The sequence below is a fragment of the Vigna radiata genome, chromosome 2 (genome assembly GCF_000741045.1).
Source record: "Vigna radiata var. radiata cultivar VC1973A chromosome 2, Vradiata_ver6, whole genome shotgun sequence".
Lineage (NCBI taxonomy): Eukaryota > Viridiplantae > Streptophyta > Magnoliopsida > Fabales > Fabaceae > Vigna > Vigna radiata.
In genome coordinates this window covers 14478012-14498193 of record NC_028352.1, presented here as the reverse complement: position 1 = coordinate 14498193, position 20182 = coordinate 14478012, and the positions used below count along the sequence as shown (strand labels likewise).

Sequence of the window (20182 nt, the reverse complement as noted above, 5' to 3'; positions counted from 1 at the left end):
TATGTGGGGGTGGGAGAATAAAATTATAAAATTTTATTTCTAAATATAAATTTTTGCTAAAGGATAAAATTGGAATAGAAAAAATAGAGCTAAGGGTAAAAATGGAATGGGGGGGTGGGGGTTGGAATTGGGGAGGTACAGGGAGTAACCCCCATATACAATTGATATCTAGATACAATCTTCGTCTTCTATCCTAATAAAATTTAGACCTTTTTATATCTTGAGTGTCAGAGTGTCTTCTGCATGTCAACAACCTATCGGAGTGGATGATATTATCAAGAAGGATTGAAGATCAAAAGAGAACAAAGCAAAGAAGGACGACTGACCATCGAACCAATTCAACCTAAACAAAAATTAAATTTTAATTTATATTTAATTTAATTTATATTATATTTTATATACTTTTTTTTGTAATTCTATTTAAATTTTATTTTAATGATTTATAAAAATATATTTTTTTAAATATCTGTGGGTATCCACGGATATCCGCGGGTTTTAAAATATCCGCGAATTTCTTTTAGGTAAATATCCGGCGGGTCAGGTTCGTGTATCACACTATCCGACCCGTTGTCATCCCTAATCATATTTGTATATTCAACACAAGAGAGATTAATCTCATACATAGTTTTCACTATATTCAGCATGGTATCAAAGCTAAGTTAGACTTATACGAGTATAATGGTCCATGTATCAAAAGTCTTCCTAGCAAATGGTTATAGGTAAGCGTGTCCCGTTAAGATGAACGGTGGTACGAAAAGGGGTACTCGAATGCTTCCACTAGAGGGGAGTGTACCAATGTGGAAGGGACTCACCTTTGAAGGGGGAGATTGTTAGAATTCCAAGTGTGAGCCTAAATCTCACATTGGATATAAATGAGAAAGTAGAGCGTTATATAAAGGTGAAGACCCATTAACCCATTATCTTCAGGTTTTTGGTAGAAAGTGGTGTCAATCCCTTATGTGGTTAGGCTCAGATCTCATTCATGTTGTATTGGTAAACAATGATGCCACCGATAACGGTAGATGACGTCGTTGTTGGCAGTGACTGGTGTAGTGACAAAGGCAACAAAAATGTTTTCCTTAAAATAACCTGACTGTGATAGGAGAGCCCCTTTTATAACTGGTGGAAGATGGTCTCTTTGCAAAAACACAAAGCTCAAGACTAAGTAGCAAATACATGGAAAATGCTTGTAGAAACTAAGTCATCAAAAGGAGACTGTAGGACTCGACCTAGCTTGTCAGCCAAGGCTCTTATGTGGAACTTTAATCTTCTAAAAAGGAGGGTCAATCCTTGCTCTCGTAGCTCTCTCCATATATGTACACCTCCTATGTGTGGGTCCAAGGTCAAGTCTCTTTTCCACTTAGTGTTATCCTCCTCCAAGATGGTCCTAGCTTATTCTACAAAATAAACAACCAAACAAGAGGTCAACAAGTTAAGTCAACAAGGTCAACTCAACTTAAGTCAACAAAAGAAAATTCAATACAAAACTAAACGCCCATAAAAGAGAGAAAATGAATATGCTTCCTTTTTAGACATGTTTATTCTTTGTAAGCATGTGCCTCCATTCTTGGTAGGGATTAGAGGCTCATCATTCTCGCTTTCTTGAAGAGAATTTGACCACAAATTCTTGAAGCCCTTCTTAATTAAGTTTAACTTCATTTAAGGAAGTAATTTCTTCTTCCTCTTATGAGGTCTCCAAATCTTTACTCACGAAGAAACCTCTAGCTTTGGAAAAATTATCCTTCCTTTCTTTATGCTTTTGTCACTTTTTATTTTGGTTGAAACTGCACTTTTTTCTTTCTCTTCTTCTTTTTCTATTTCTCTTTGCTTTTTTATTTTATTTTGGTCCTCGTTAACTTCTTGAGGTGATAGAAATACTAAAGTACATTTTTACCATGAGAGTGAAAAATGTATTTCTTGGTATGATAGGTGTGTTTATCAAATTGTCATGGCCAATCTAGCAAAATATGTGTGGCCTCCATGAAAACAACATTACATAAAACCTCATTCTTGTAGCTTCCTAGGGAGAAGTAATTACCAGAATACCAAACCAGTAGGATATCTTTATCTTTTTCATTCAACAACAGGAAAACAAAGTAATGCTTAATAACCTTACCTTTTTTCTTCAAAGAGAAAAAGGAGAATGAAAATGTCTAATTTGTGAGTGATATTTTTATATGATGAATCTAAGTAGTTTATCTATGATATTTTTGTGTTCGCCTCAACGGCTCAACCTTACAGAAACAACATTTACAGATTATTGAATATCTCCATCGAAAGGTATAGAGATTCATTCAAGTGTTCATAGCCTGAACTCCCTCCAAACAGCTCTTCCTATAAATTATAAGGTAGACAAATACAATATATATTCAGTGAGGAAAAACAGAAGAATTCATTAAGAAACTTCAATCTTAAAGACTTTCAACATGCAAAACAATTCACTAAGGAAGAGATGATACCTCAACTATTTCTTAATCGAACCTTTCCCTCATATAATTAACATGCATCACTGAATTCCCCCTAGGGCCAAGAAGTCATCCAACGAAATGGAACTGAAATTTAAGCTAGGCTTAGGGATTCAAACCATAGAACTGTCAAAATGCAGAACATAATTTGATCAATCATACGGATACAGCAGAATGTAGTTCTGAATATCTTCATACATTTGAATGACCACCATGAGCAATATTGCAGCAGAATATCTTCTATACATGTGTTTGAATGATCCTATTGCCATAGCGAAACCTAACAATATGCATCATTGAACGGCGAATCATGAAATTGTTTAGTGCCCATTGAAGTTGCAGTAAAATTGACTATCAAAAGTTTATAAACCAAATAAGATGCAAAGACTTGTTTCAGTATTATTTCATATCTTCAATTCTTCATTATGAAGGAACTTCAGTGGAAATGCAGTGTTGCTACTTGTTATCTTCAATTGCCAAAAGGTCGTTCTTCAAGGCCGGCAAATTTCCGCCATGCATCATTGTTAAGTTTGATAGTTCTAGATCCAGATCATATATCAGACGATATCCGCATTTCTTCACATCTATATCATAATGATCATTCCCGACTAAGTCTACTATTTCATCATAAAGAGGTGCATACTGATATTGAATGAATTCATCTGTATCCAAAAATAATATCCACAGGTAATCTGAAACATAGTCCGCGATGGCTAGATCAGAATCAAAAACCATTGATATCTTACTGTCATTAAACTTTCCTTTTGCTTTCGGAGGACAAATTGATGACACAATCCCCCTTTTGAACCGAGCTTCAAATAGTACACAAAACACAGCAGCTACATAGTCATGCCCAAAGGGAGACTCATCAATCCTTGTTAACGTGCTATACTCCTGATGGTTGAACAGCCTTGGTATTTCACTTCCAGGTATAACACTTGAAAATTTTGGGTTCATTGGAATGGACAACGGATCTATGCGGCGTTGCGCCTGGTACCAAAGAGAAAAACTATTAGTTCCTGGAATTTACACACAAAATTAGAGAAAGAGAAAGAAGGAGCTTGCAGACCTGAAGTATTTGTATCATCCATGAAACAGTCATTCTCGTACAGCGTTCCCTTTCAATCTCAACTAACTCTGGGCAGTTCAAAACTTCTAAACCTGAGTTTATAAAATGTAGAAGTGGTTTTTCTGGTGCATTTACCCATACTGGAGATTCTGTTGTTGGCCATGGCCGTTCGTAAATTACTGATGGCAAGTAAGTTTGTGAAGGTAGCTCAGGCAAATATTTCAGTTGCCTGCAATGCCTTAAGACTAAACGATACAGTTTGGAAAGCTCCTTGAGGTTGGGTAGTTTGCAAAAACTGTTTCCACTTAAATTTAGCCTTTCTAAGCTATGCAAATTTCCAATAACATCAGGGATTTGAAGTAAAGCGCAGAAACTTAGATCAAGTTCACGAATACATGAGAAATTGGGAGAAGGAAACAAGTGGCTAAATGAATCTTTATGCTTTCTTGAATTGAACAAGTGTAAAGGCGACTTAAACCACCTTTTCATGATGGATGATCTTAGAGAAGCTTCACCTATACAAGGCCTCTTCGAATGACCTTCATCCCTTGGTTTTTCTAATAACTGTATATAAGACAGATTTGAACAGGCCGAGAGATTCAGATAACTTAGAGAATTGAGGCATAATATGCTGTTGGGCAAGCTTACCAGCCTTTTGCAGCCTTTCAAATTCAAAACAGTAAGCTTTTTTAGATGATGAATGGAGGGATTGATCTGCCCGAGCTTCCTACATCCTTCGAGATTTAGAATTTCAAGATTTAGGTCCTCCCTAAAATGTGGTAACATGGTAAGACTTTCGCAGTTTTTCAAGTTCAAAAATTTCAGTTTTCTTATAAGACCAATGGATGGATGGATCTTCTCCAGTTTTATACATCTCTCAAGATCTAGTATTTCAAGATTTTGGGTCTCCTCAAAATGTGGCAACTTTATAAGACTTTTGCAGCCTTCCAAAGTCACATAAGAAAGTTTTCTTAGAAGACCAATGGATGGATGTATCTCCCTTATTTTTGTACAATTTTTCAGAGATAGCCACTCAAGATTTATGGCCTCCCCTAAATCTGGCACCTTGATTAGGTCTTCTGATGAAGAGAGATCCAAACGCTTCAAATTGTGTAAAGGCTGAAAGGCCAACACGGGAAACAAAGTCAATAATGACGCTTACCTTTCTTTTGTTTTTTTAATTTCTATGTTGACATGCACACACTTAAGTTGCATCTATCTGTCTTGATACGTCTATTATCGTATTTTCAAAACAATCATAAAAATAACTTCTGATAATTCTTCAAACAGAAAAACATTAATACTTTGATTGTTCATTTAAAAAACAGAAAAGAACAATAAGTAAATGTACCTTTGTATCTTCCCATAGTTGTTTGATTTTGCTATTAGCCAGGGACAACGAAACAAGCTTGTATGGTAGAAAACGAGGTGGCAAAGACTTAAATGGATATCCATGCCAACATAGATATCCTAACTCACTAGGAAGATAGTCCAGGCTTCCGGAAAATTCCACATAATTCAACTTGAGCAACTTAAGGTGCCTCATGTTTGAAAACCCATCTGCCCTCAAGGTTGTTTTAAAGAGTGCGAACTCACAAACTACGCATTCCAGATTTTCTGCTGGCTATAACATTGAAAAGTGGAAAGAAAACGTCAGAACATTTATAAGTATTTGATGAGAGGGTGAGAACTTGTTATATTTGGGGCTAATTGTTTATTTTCATATTCCTCGTTTTTAAGTGTTGAACTTTGCTTCAAAATAGTTGATGAAATTATTTTGTCCTCCCACCTTTTCTTTCTACCAATTCCAAAAATCACCTTCTTCGTCTTTAAATTGTAAACCCTACATATCCAATTTGACACAAAACTACAACAAATAAAGATATATCACCTACGTTCAAGCTTTGTTCTCTTTAGTTTGGGAACTTGAGCATAAAAACACATCCAAAATTTTTATGACAGTTCACAATAGGCTTTCTTTTGTTCTAAACTTCAGATGGTATCATGTTTCAAACAAACTTTGTTATGCATTTATTCAACATGCAAATTGTTTTATTAACATCCTTTGGGGGAAAAAACTCTTGAGGCATTTCTTTCTCAAACAACACAAACTTTACCATCTTTATCACATTAGATACATCATTTTGTTGGGATGTATACCAACAACCCATTGTCTATTTTCATCTTCATAAAATCTTTTGAACTTATTGGAAATATACTCCTTTCACTTATCACTTCTCAAGATTTTTATAAATGTCACTTTATTTCATAACAAGTGCTTAAATTATTAAATACATTAATTCATATTTTTCTCATAAAAGAAATCCATGTCATGCTAGTCAAGTCAACAATAAATAAAATAAAGTATGTATTTTTATTATGAGAAAAGGTAATAAGACAATATATATTTGTGTACATAAACTCTAACACCTCTTTAAATCTCCTTCTCCTTCCTTTGGGAATGATTGGTGATGATGTTTGTTAAGCAAGAATCCTTATAGCGGCATTCAAACATTGACTATGAGACATGATTTTGGAATCAAATTCACATAGAACATAGGATTTAATTTACTTCATCCACTTTTGAACAATCAATGTTGACAAACTTTTAGTTTCTTCTATAACATCCACCATATATAGTTAAATTATTCATTCAAATTAGTAAATACTTTACCAACAATTCTTCAATAATTGATTGTATCTCCATGGACTTCATTCAATCACTAATTTAGAAATCTATTGGAATATTCATTCAAACTTTCCTTTTCTTTCACTTTTTTCATTTTAAAAATCTCTCTCCAAAGATTAAAGTTTGATTGTTCACAACCTTTGAATCTCCTTGAAACTATTGTTGAACATATCATCAATTTACTCTATGCTTCCCACATGTTTTAACTCCATGCTTTCTTACTTTACTTTTTCTCAGATAAAATGAAATCAGACATCAATGTGTATATAGTTGATATGCTTCATTCTACTCATCGATATGGAAATCCCAACTTACAAGAACTTTGTCTGTAATTAGGTTATATAGTTTATATGCATTCGTTTCTTCGTCTTACCTAGTAAAAGGATACCTCTTACTCCTATCTTCAAGTTTTGTTTTGTGATGAGCTAGAACATGGCCATAACCTATGTTGTCGAAATGACTCACACTCAGCCTCTTTCCACTCCAAGCTTCTTGTGGTGTCTTTTCGTTCAATTTAGTATGTGGGCATTTGTTCTGTACATAGATAGCACATTGTACTGCTTATGCCAAAAACTTCTCTCACATATTCTTACTTTTGAGCATGGTTTGAACCATATCAAGGATGGTTTTTCTCTTTTATCCACATCGTTATGTTGTTGCAAGCACAGAGCTGTTAAGAACCACCTTATTCCATGCTCCTCACAGTACTTCATAAAATTCCCTGATGTGAACTCGCCTCCCTTGTCAAAGTGCATAGCTTTTATGTGCTTGTCTGATAGGATACAGGGGAGAGGGCATCATGGGTATTGGGTTTAGGTATTCCTCCAGCTGAATACACCGACAATGCCATGCAAAGTTGTTCCTTCAGTCCTCTTGGGTCCACTGCTTGCAGTGCTTCGCCGTTCGGTTCAGACCATCCTGTCACGTTCGGCTTCGTCAATCCCCTCCCGTTGGGTCCAGCAGTCCTCTCCTGTTCTGATTCGTCCAACCGCTCGGTCACTCTCGATCGGCCTGGGTCATAACGATCGGCCTCGGACCTTGTCACCTCACCACACGTTCGTCCCCAATACGACTTCCGCTCAACAATGGTGCCAAACCTTATCACGAGGGCTCCCTTCAAACCATCCCATGAACGATTCTTTGCTTTCTCCTTCCAAGCTTTGAACCAGTAGTGAGCGCTACCTTCCATACTGAATTCCGCTAACCGGACCTTCTCCTCATCTTACTCCCCCGTCTTCTTCACATTTCCATTGACCGACGCTTCGCTGTCCTCCGAATGGGGTTCATCTTGACGCCGACCCCTTCCCGTCAAGACCTTCGCAATTTCTTTCAATTCTTAACGAATCACTACAGTCTCAGCCTTGACCCCCTGACCTCAATTTCCACCGTCTCCATCCGCACCTCCATCACTTTAACTTTTCCGTCAGTCTTTCCCGCCATGTATAACCCGCGCCCCTCCGTTCAAAATCCGACAGAACCATCAATCTAAACCTTTTGAATACTTCAAACACCTCCGACTTCTCCTGTAAGAAATACACCCAAGTCTTACGAGAAAAGTCATCCAAAAATGAAACGAAATACTTCTAACCATTGAAAGATTCAAGAGTGATCCGTCCACACAAGTCGATATGTATCAATCCGAGTTGTTGCTTTGTTGGGTACTCAATTGTGTTTGGAAACTCTATCCTCAAGTTTTTTGAGTACACATTCCTCAGAAAACTTCTTGTCAAGCTCCCTACTCAGCAATCCGTGCACCAATTATTTCTTTGAGAGTTCTACCAACCCACCAAAATTCAAATGGACGAAATGCCACACCATGGCTAGGTCATTCACATCAAGCTTCAGACACTTCTTATGTAGAATATATAGCTCCAACTTATACATCTTATTTTTTTTCATCTCTACTCGTGCAACCAAACGACCGAGTTTATCTTTCAAGTACCATACTCGGTCCCTCATTGGAACCAGGTTGCCATTCTCCATCATTTGACCTATGCTTAGTATGTTACTTTTGAGATCGGGTACATAGTACGCATCTCTTATCTCTATCCAACTCGGTCATTCTTCTGTAGATATTGGATTGTTCCCCATACTTTCACTGCCATTTTGGAGTCGTCTCCAAATTATACATGTTTGGCCTCAACCTTGGAGAGTTCTTTGAACAGACTCTCATCTCCACACATATGGTTCCTCGCTCTTGTGTCCAAATACCAAACCGAGTTGTATGTGTAACCCAGACTAACCTCGACATCTAATTTTCCATTCCAACACAAACCAACTACCGATCCCCTTGATCCCATTCAACTTAGATTCAGCGTAGTTTCTTCGTCATCTCACAACCCGGACCCAACTCGACATCCAGTCTCTTCATCATCCCACACCCTAGATCCAGCTTGGCATCCGGTCTCCTCGTCATAACACAACCCAAACCTAGCTCGACATCTGGTTTTCAGCTTGGTGTCTGAGATCCTTTGACATAATTAGAGTTCCTATCTCTTCGTCATCTTTTCGATAAGGAAACTTTTCTCCTTTTTCTTCTTAGAGCGGTACTACGTTGCAATGTGACCGACCTTACCACAGTTTTTCATAGTGGACATGCTTGTCATACTTAAAATACTAGAATTTGACCAATCTCCTAACCTCTCCCTTGTCCACGGCCAAGCCAATTCTGCAGCCTAGTATGTTCTCTGTCATCTTCAAAATGACCTCAGCCGCGTCCTCGTCGTCAAATGGACAGACCATGCTTTCAAAATCATTTGCTAATGATTTTAGAATCTTCTCCATGTCCCGACTGACAAGCAATGGTTCTCCATTTCCAAGTTGATTCGTCTAAGTCTCCACCCGAGTTATATACTTGGTCACTCATTCTCTCTCTTCCGTCTTGAAGTTTTCAAACTCGCGTATGAGAGTTTAAAGTTGGACTTGCTTAACACGGTCATCCAGAATTTCTTTTGAAGATGCAAATTTTGTTATCTTCTCAAAGCTAGACTCGTCCACAACTTTGTAAAATAGGTACAAAGTTGATTTTTCTTTTACTTGCGTTTTTCTCAGTGCAACAATTTGTGCAACCGTCTGGTCTTCATCCTCCATTGGTTCTTGGTACCCATTCTTAACTATAGCTCACACGTCTTGGAATCCAAGAAAAGCCTTCATCTGTAGTCAACTATAACAGGGACATACCGTTTATAAGACTGGCCATCTCACTCTTTCTTCCTCAAACACTCAAGCAAACTTGCTCTCTCTTTTTCCACTCAGGCACAATAGCTTTGATACTAATTTGTTGGAAAATAACTAACACAAGCTAAATATCTGAATGATAACTATGTGTATATTCATTTAATGGAATGGGCCATTAAATATTTGTGTCTCATTAACTGACCACCGAGTACATGAAAATAATACTGACCAAAATACTAATCGTGTACATAGATAAACCAAATATTGACCGATTACATGGAATTAACACTGACCACGTACATTAAAATAAAAACAAAAACTATGCGGCAACAGAAAACAAAAAATCGACAACATATAGAAATGAAAGAAAAACCAAAAAATAGAAACTTTACCGCCGTAATTACAAATAAACTCTAAAATTTAATTTTTTTCCAACAAAGAGACTATCTATCACCAAGTTAAAGGACCAATTTGGCTAGAAAAGAGAAATGTTAAGGAACTAAAAATATAACTAGTAAAACTTAAAAGGAACACACTGAAACTTTCTGTTAGACAAGATAGCATAATTCTATATTGTATATCCTAGATAAAGGTGAACATAATAAAATTTTATAATTAAAAACTATTGTACCATGTTATTTGACAGTATATTTTGGAGATTCTTGTAGCTCCACACTCTGCTCCAATTTCTTGGTTCTTTAGGTGATATTTCACGAACAATAGATTGCCCCAAATCCATCAACAAGCGATGCATTTTAATTCTCCCATCCTCAACGATCAAGAGCGATTTATTTATCAGAACTTGCAAGCCATATTCAGGATAAAATCCACGAAAATTTAGAATTTCTACTACATGTTCCACTGCATAGCCATGGAGAAAGCAAGATATGTCTAGAAATATTTGCTTGTTTGTATAATCCAACGCTTCATAACTTACTCTAAGCAAATCCATAATCTTTTTACTTTTATTTTCTCTTAGCATAGCTAATGCACTTCTCCATTGTGACACACTTAGACCAAATAACGATGAACCCAATATTTCAATTGCAAAAGGATGACCCTGAGCATGCCATAGTACCTCATTTGTCATCTTTTCAAAACCATTCATAATAACATTAGCTTTGAAAGCATGTCTACAAAATAATTGAACGGCCTCAGTATCCTTTAGTGGTTGAACTTGGTGAACCTCGTCTACTTCATGTATCCTCAATATTTGTTCATCTCTGGAAATTATGATGATTATGCTCCCTCTACCTAAGCAATCACGTAACATAGTGTCTCGATTCCCTGTAAAAATCTTTAGTTGTTCAACTTCATCAACATTGTCAAGAACTATAAGTGCCTTTTTACCTCGTAGCCTTTTCCATATCAAATAAGTTCCCTGAGAAACATTGCAAATCTCTTCACATTTTTCATTTAGAGAATGAGAAAGCAATTGCTTTTGTACACCTAATGTACTAGAATCTCCATAAATCTGGTTCACATCTTCAATATAACAAGTAAAATCATATTGATGAGAGATTCCTTCGTATAAAGCACGAACAAGAGTTGTCTTTCCTATTCCATCCATTCCAGTGATTCCAAAAACTCTAACATCATTACTTGACTCCGAATATAAGAGTTTTGCTAATTCCTCGACACGAAATTTCATCCCAACTAGATTATCATTTGGAAGACTTGAAAATTTATGACCCAATATATCTGTCACCTTTTGAACAACTTCTTCAATCCCTGCATACTGTGGCCTGCCATTTATTGAAAATAAGAAATGTCAAGTCGTCTCCCAAGAGAACCAAACATATATACACAGTAGACTATCAACTCATCTCCAATCAATATTTATTCTCTCTAAGTCTTTCATAAAAGATTGGAATAGATTCTTCTCCCATTCAAACCATTCTTTCATCCTTTCAAAATTCCATTCCCATTCCCCACATTTGGTTATGGTTCTTTCTTAGGTAGGAATCTCTAAGTGATCGCTTCCTTACCCATACATCTTCCCAAAACTTTATTATAGTCCCCGAGCCAATTCTCAAAGTTATACTTCCCTTAAACCAAGTTCTTTCTTCACTAAATTCGCATACCTATTGGAGATTGTTCCACCAACGAGATTCCCTCTATCTACACTTTCTATCATCTAAGCTTCTCCCTGAATCATATTTTGATTTTAAAACATCCATATTTCGAGTCTAAAACATCCTTCCATAATCCTTCTCTTCTGTATATAACCTCCATTTCCACTTAGCCACAAGGGCCACATTAAACATATTTAAAAATTTTAATGCTAAGACCTCCCTCTCCCTTTGATTTACATGAAGTTTCCCATTTAACCGATTCTATTTTCCTCTCATCTGTCCAATCCCACAAAAAAATTCTTTGTATTCTCATAATGTGTACACTAAGGAAGGTTCATCCATATCTAATTATGTATTAGACAAAGTTTCATTGTACAACTGTATATATAGGTAATGTTTTCTTATATAATACATATTCTTATTATATGAATATATATCTACTGTATGAATAGGTAAGTGCACCTTTTTTAGTCTTATACGTACTAAATTTAGATTTATCATTAAATGAGAGAAGATTGCTTACTTGTTTCTGATGTCCCAGCCACTGAGATTGGCTACTTGTGTGAGAGCTTCTCTCCATCTCTGCACTTCCTCCATCCTTTCATTATCTTCTCTAAATCTTTCTTCGAGTTCGACAAAGGGTTTCTCAAAATATCCACTTTGTTTTCGCACATCTGACGGATCCACATCATAAAAAATAGGTAGAATATGTCTTCCTGGTGCTGCAACGAAATAGCAAATGTGGGCAAGTTCACGCAAGCACCAAGTGGAGGAAGCATAGTTCTTAGAGAACACCACGATGAAAATGCGAGACCCTTCAATTGCTTGTTGCAGTTCCGGTGCTATGGATTCACCTTTCTTGAGATCTGCATCGTCTTTGAAGGCATGAAATCCTTTTCTACGAAGAGCTTGGAAGAGAAAATCAGTAAAGTTGTTTCGAGTGTCTTCACCTCGGAAACTCACAAACACATCGTATGTTCTTGTGACTAGAGATGATGAAGAAGAGCTGCATTCCATGATGGCCTTGGAAGGCATTGCAAATGATAAAAGTATAAGCGAACTTGTTGAATGAACAGCTAAGATTCAAAGTATGTAATGCACAAACAATTCAACAAATATAAATTGACGTAAGTCTTGTGGGCATTGAGTTGGTTTTTTCTTGGAAATTTCTCCCACTTTGGTTCCTCGTAATTGCGTTCAACAATTTTTAATTCCCATCCATGACTTTTCTTTTACTTTTGGTTGAGTCAAATTGGATACACTAAAGTTGTAAACGAATGTTTGTTCCACTCAAGATAATAATATAATGAATAATACTGTTTAACACACTTAAATTTTTTATAGTTATTTGATTTTATTTTTCTCTATTTTTTTCTTTTTCTAAAAGATATATTAAAATTTATATTTTTATGATTAAATTTTTTTTTTATATTTTATGTCAAATAAAAATAAAAATGTTATAATACGGTTATTTTAATATAATTCTATCATCACATGCTTGAGCAAAGTAGTCCACAGTCGAATATAATAAACTGTTATCGTCCATGAAGGAAGATAAACTTCAATTATTTTGTCGGCAAATTCAACCTGCGTCCATATTTTCTTTTATAAAAAAATTAACTTTATCTATCAAGTATGTAATTCAAAAGTCAAAATTAAGTAAGTGAGTGTAAAATTCATAAAAGCATTCACCGCTTCAATTCCTTAACTTTTTGTAGTAAGAGGTATTTGAATGCCTCGCTTAGCTTCGCAATTCCCGCGCGAGTGAAGAAGGGGTTGACAATTCGACCCAATCTCCATTCGAATAATTCAATCCAATTTATTTATTACTGAATAAAAAACTTTAAGTTTAACTTAATTCATCAGAATGAATAAGTTAAATGAATTAATTCATTAACTTACTTAATTATAATTATTTTTAAATTAAAAAAAAATTATAATTTTTTTAATTTAAATAATTTCACTTCTTAAACTTATAATTCAAAATAAAAAAATTAACATAAATTCAAATATAATATGAAAACAAATCCAAAAAAGCGAATAAATAAAATTATAATATTGATAATTTTTGTATCATTTATTCATTTATAATGCTAGAATCTTGAATGAATAAATAAATTTATAATATTTTGCTTTTTTGAAAGATTTTTTTTTTATTTTCATTTACAATACAATAAAACAAATGTTAACTAATAATATTGAAACACAAAATAATAAATAATTAAATTAAATTAGATGGATTAGTGAGCTAACCTAACTCATCATGGGTTTAATCTAGGCGAACTAGGTTCTAAATAAACCGAGTTGAAAATTAGCTAATATAAAAAAATTTCATTTTTTTCAAACCCAACCCAACTCGAACTATGGCAATCAGATTGATTTGCAGGTTCTAACTCATTTTGATAGCATTACCTCTCACCTTTATTTTCTCTATCAAACACCTAATAAAAATTAATTTTTATTTAATTTTTAAAAAAATATTTTATATGTTAAAATAAAAATAAAAACCCACATGCTTAAACTAGTGTGATACTACATGAATATATATATATATATATATATATATACTTATTCTACGTGGCTTTTGAAAACAATATTTTATTATAATAAAAATGTCACTTGTTATAAAAAAGACTTCACTTAAATCAGGAGTAAATTATTAAAATAATACTTAAAGGGGGTAATTAGTGGTTATGACTTCCGAAACAATAAAAAAAAAAAAAATCCGCTACAAATTACTACAAACCCATATAATATTAACTTTGTACTTCACAATATTAGTGTTTTAAATGAAACTTAATCTCTTAATTGAAAATTGAACGTAGTTTACTTATTAGTTAAATTCCTTCGTAGGTTCTTATTTTTGTGGGATTTTTTTAGTATGATTCCATTTTTTAAGTTTTGTCAATTTAGTCTTTTATATTGAAAAATTGACTCAATTGGGTTCCTATCATTAAATCAACTTAACGGGATTAAGTTTTTGATGACATGTGAAAGTGACGTAGACATTTTTTGAGATATGGCTTGCGTAGACCATAATATGTGATTTTTTATTAATGAAACCCTTGCATGTGGCATTTTCTTAAACAAACATTTTAAAAATTGAGATTTTTCTGAAATATTTTAAAATTAGGTTTCATTTAAATTTGAATTGGGATTAAAATTAGAAAGAGAAAATCTAAAGCGGAGTCTATCCTCCAATTCCTATACCTGTAAAAAGGAAGGATAGGATGGTAGTAGGGGATGGCATCAAATGCTGAATGGATTCACGCTGTAATGGGTTTAAAAAAAAAAAACCCACATAAATAGGGACATCCGAATGAATTTAACCTGACTTATTCAAGCAAACATCTAAAACATTGAGTATCTCTTTTTCTCCTTATCTATGTTTTACATTAAAATTTAGTATTATTTGCATTTACTTGGAAAGGAGAATTGTGAGAATATATATTTAAAACACTATAAGAAACACTGTAAGTCACATAGTTACCTTTGTTTCACTCCATCAAATTCAAAATCCATTAACAAATATTTTATCGTATAAAATTATTATTTAAAACACTATAGTCCATAAAGTCAAGTTGACTTCGCCTAAATGCTTTGGTTTAAAGAAAGTGAAGTTTGTAAAAATGTACTCGAATTTTTGAAATTATTGTGATTGTTTAGACTTCGCTTCTTTAATAGAAGCTTAAACTTATTTAAGCTTCAATTGTCTATAAACTGATTTCTAAAGGTTCCCAAAAATTTTAAAAATGTCATTCTTATCTTTTATATTTTATTTTAGTGATAAAGTTAGGCTTATGTTGTTTGTAAAATCGAAGCCTATTCATGTTTAGGTTTCAATTTTACAAACAACCAAAACTTAAACTTTTAATTAGGGCTAGATTTTATGAAGTTTACACTCGTTTGAACTCTCTATTGAATTACATCATTGTAAATAAGTTTTATTATGTCATTCTTTGCCAGTGTAAAATCATTGTTCACCATTCCTTGTTCTTTCTTTTATTTTCCATCAAAGTAGTTGGAAGCGACCGTTGAGCACTTCCACTCTTTATTGTTGAACCCGAGTTTGTTGCTGAAGCTCAATGTTGAACATTGGTGAGTGGTTTTTCATTCTTTTCCATTCAATTTTTTTTTCTTTTTCATTGATTTTGCATTTTCCTTAAGGTTGTTTGTTCCTAAAAAGTTCACGTTATTGTTGTCATTCGTGTCTAGGGTACTACATTGTGTATCTTAAGTGTAGATATTAAATGAGTGAATCTTGTAATATAACTCTTGGTATTTTAGTAAAATTCTAGCTAAGATTACTAGAAGTTCGATGTAGTTTCTTAAAGAAGCGAGCCAATATAAAATCTATTGCGTTTGGTTTCTTCATTCATTATCTTCATATATGTATTTTTTTGTAAAGGTTCCATATTGTAAGAATTCCACATACACTTTATTAATTGATTAAAATTGTTTTTGAAAATGGTTTGCAAGACTTAAAAATAGTCAAATTTTTAGAACAATAAATTTGCCCCCCTTCTTAGTTGTGAAATAATAGTAGCAACTATTTCAACAAATAGTTGACAATTGATGAAATTGAATGTTGTTCTGAGACATTAGAGTTAAGAAAAGTGTGGGTGAGTGTTATATTATGATTTATTTATGTTCTTGCTATGATGTTTGGATGTATGTATGCTATCTCACCCTTACATTAGTGGTTTTCACCTACAATGAATGTTTTTATGCGGGAGTAGATGATCATACAAATGTTTAGGAGGATGCACATCACTAGAGAGAGTGGGCAATATCATATGACATTTTGGATAATGTTTTAGTCATAGATTTTTCCTTTTCAATAAAGTATATTTGTAATTGAGATTTTCAATAAAATAGGAATGAAGTTTTATTTTAAATTATATAATTTGTTGATTATAGATTATAGTAAGCGAAAAGTTGGGGTGTTACACTAACTACATGATCTTGTACTCTATCTTCTTTAATCTCTACATTTTGTGAAGGTTCACTTCCTCTAGCTTCATCATTCTCAATGAATCAGACATTTCTAGTTTCAAATTTCTTGTACTATGACTAGGATAATATATTCTTACTTTTGAATCAACTATAGCAAGGGTTAAATGATTTGCTATAGTTGTTAGATGTATGTGTTTTGAACAAAGTGTTTTAGGAAAACGTTTTAAAGAAGATAAATCATGACACAAATATTTTTATATTGGTTCACTCAACTTGAGCTACATCCAATCTCCCTTAAGAACTCTTAAGGGGTTCCACTAATCTTTTTCAAAGATTACAAATGAGTATAAAGCATTCTTCGTATACACCGAGTATTATCAATCACTCATGGTTCCCAAGTATTATAACCACTCTTGGTATCCGAGTATTATAAACCACTTTTGGTTCCCCTAGTCAATCCTAACTAATATGAGTTTAACCACTCTTGATATACAAGTATTCTTAACTACTTTTGGTTTCCCTAGACAATTGTCTATAACGTTTACCTCAATTGAGCTAAACAATACAAATGTTTTAATTTTATTCAGAATGTACAAACAAAATCAGTGTTTAATAACAAGTACAAATTTAAATAGCTCTTGGAGATAGGATCAATATAGTATAATACAATTTGTGAACTTATGAAGTTTTTCTCTTAGATTGAAGAACATGAAACGATGTAAGCTTTGAGGTAGAGTAGAGCAAGTATTCAATGATCTTTCTTGTATATGTTCTCTCTCTCTCCTCTTTTCTTCTCTATTCTATTTTCAACTTCTTCAACTTCAACAATAACATCTTCTCATTTGTAAAACTTCTTTGTATAACATTCTTGCGAGATGACCGTTGGATACAAAGTTGACTTCAAACAGACTTCACATCCCTTTTTAGGTAGCTAGTCACACTCAGGTCAACGTTGTAGGGTGATAGTGCTTTATCAGTGTTTTCATTTATGAGTAGCTTATACGATCTTTTAGTGCTAAAACTTTGAGAAAACATTCTAGGAATGTCTTTTTTGTCTCTCAACATATTTCAATCCTTTGTGTAGCCTTTATGAATAAAGCTTATTGTTAACATTACGTACACACATAATGAGAACAAGGCATGCAAGTAAGGAAACATTTTTTTCATACAATATTAAATGTTTTAAACGTTGATGATCATTAAGCATGTTACGTGTTTAAAACATTTTGGTACATGTCAGCATTATTTGATAAAAGCATCATTTGAAGGTAAAGCATGTGATGTGTTATGCTTAGATGAAATGATCCTTTAAATGTTTATTTCATAAGGTTGACTAAGCTTCAATACATCATTTAGTTATGCTTAGAAAAGCTTTACGTTTATACGCTTTATTGTTTTGTTAAGGCACTATGGTGATTAGACACTCTGTTAAAAGTTTTATGGCATTTGGCGCTTTTTATGTCTTATGCCTTGGATACGTCTGAGATATCATATAATTATATATATCTTTTGATAGCATTTAGTGTGTTACACTGATATCATGGATATTTCGTGTCATCAGATGCATAGTGGCTCAACGCATTTGGTTATTGAATCTTAAGTATTAGTGTTTATCTTAGTATTCACATGTACTATGTCTCCTTCATATTACGCCATTTACATTTAGACAAATTTTTCATTGAACATAGTATTCTTTATAAATGTTTATCTTGTTCAATAATCTAGATAGATTGATATATCTGATAGACACATGTTTCGTCTAGTATTGTCCTTTATCACATGTCAATGTTTAGACATTGTATCTTATGATCAATATTTCGTCAAGTGTTGTTTGTTAAACTTCAAAACTCGAGTTGCTAGAGTTTGCTCATTATTTCAAACTTTATTCAAACCTCTCTTTCCTAGAGTTTGCTCATTATTTCACCAACATCATGGCGCAAGGTCATACGTGTTTCAACATACAAGTTATCCAAATTCAATTCATATAAATCATCATAAAGTGTACCAGAATTAATCTTAGAAGTACACTTATACAAATTGAAACAACCATTCCTAAATTTAAGAGAGTATCTAGCAACATCAAGCTTGAACAAAGAAACTAAATTCCTAGTGATACTAGGAACATAAAAAGTATCCATCAAGTCTAAGTCAAATCCAATGTCAAGGATCAAGCAATAAGTCCCAACAAATTCCTCTAGAACCTTTACTTTCCTCTTGAAGATGAACTTCTTATAGGCATTTTTAGTTCGAGGTGAAATCAATCCATTTCTTTTCGAATCAAGCTTTACACAACCTATCATACGAAAAACGGGGACACATACTTTTCTCCTACATATCATCATTTCATACCTCCTCTCTAGTCATTAAACTTCATACTTCATCTTGTCCTTTACACTCAAAACTAATTATCATTTATCCTTCATCACTACTCCAACATCATCCTTGTCATCTTCTGCGTATCTTCATAAACAAATTGTTTTGAGCAAAGTCTTTCTACATCATCATTCCCTTAACATTTTTCAATAAGGTACCCATATTTTTCTTTATTCCATTTTTGCAACACTATTTTATTCACTCTATAAGGTTATGAATTTCTCTTTTTCTTTTTTTACAACATTTATTTCATTCTCCATGTCGCATTAAGTCTTTGTCTTTGTTTGACAACAATTCTTTTTTTCGTCAAACTATAAAAATTAATAAGTGTAAATAAGAAAATAATGTCTTGTATGACTATAACAAAATATTTAGAAAAAAAAAAACATGTTAGTCCCGAAACTCTCTAAATACTCTAAACTACATCCACTCCTCCTCATATATTTTATATTTTCCACAAAGTGTCATGTTGCCTGTTTCCGAAGACATAGAGATGTGTTAGTCTAGTATTGAAGTCACTTTATCTGATTGCAATGTGTGATAACAATGTATGATAAGACTTTCTTTCTTATTTTCTAAGTATTAGGAATGTAAAAATTTTGTTGTTAAAAACAAAAAATATGTTAATGATTAAAGTAAAACATATTAGACAATGTATATGTTTTAAGTCAACACACTAGAATATCATGCCATGGGAGGTTCTTCTCCATCTTCGGTACGTCATCCCAAGATGCAATGGCAATGCAAACATGCATTTTGGCCAATATACCCAAATAGCTCCGAAACTTTTCTTTATGTGGACCTTTAGGTGTACCTGATCAAGGATCAATCTCCGCCGTCAACCTCTTCATGGTAATCCATGGAGATGTGACATCAAGAAACCTAGTCAAAGTTCTACCATGTCTACTCTTTCTTGATTCAGAGCTCGTCATAGTTGAAAATATAGTGTTAGTAAATCATATACGAACAAAACAAATTATTTCTACAAAGTTAGAATAAACAAAATAAAGAAATTGTAAAAGTAGAAAAAAATAATAAAAAGACACCTATTAGGATTTTTTTTTCTCCCATATGATTGTATGGATTTCATCGACTACGTCATCGACCTTGTTTTCAATGATTCTTGATAAGAAAGATATTGTCTCAAATATATCTAGAATGTTTTTATCATCATTTACATGCATGCTTCTATCTTCCAATTCCATGAATCATTTCTCATTCGTTGACTCAATAATAAAATATTTGTCTTTCTTTACTAACCATAATAAATATTTCATCCACATAACTCATCTTCTTAAGGTCTACCAAAATGAACCTAAAATCATCTGTCACCATACACGAATAACTTCGAATTGATATNNTNNAANNNNTTTNNNNT

The 20182-nt window shown here is 33.5% G+C and overlaps 1 protein-coding gene across 3 annotated transcripts; it reads right to left on the bottom strand.

The window, feature by feature from the left end:
- Positions 1–953: 953 nt before the first annotated feature.
- On the bottom strand, positions 954–12696 carry LOC106756186 (TMV resistance protein N-like). 3 transcript variants are annotated; one of them, XR_001375464.2, is made up of 7 exons: positions 11999–12696; positions 10032–11145; positions 4886–5158; positions 3535–4653; positions 2664–3455; positions 2460–2552; positions 955–2334 (listed from the first exon to the last, which is right to left on the bottom strand). XR_001375464.2 is itself a non-coding variant. In XM_014638491.2 (5 exons), the coding sequence occupies exons 1-5, from the start codon at positions 12508–12510 to the stop codon at positions 2922–2924; spliced, it is 3552 nt and encodes a 1183-aa protein (XP_014493977.1). In that variant the 5' UTR covers positions 12511–12696; the 3' UTR covers positions 954–2921. The 3 variants fall into 3 exon arrangements, 1 of the variants encoding a protein (XP_014493977.1); XR_001375463.2 differs by having other exon boundaries at positions 2460–3455; XM_014638491.2 differs by having other exon boundaries at positions 954–3455.
- Positions 12697–20182: the final 7486 nt, after the last annotated feature.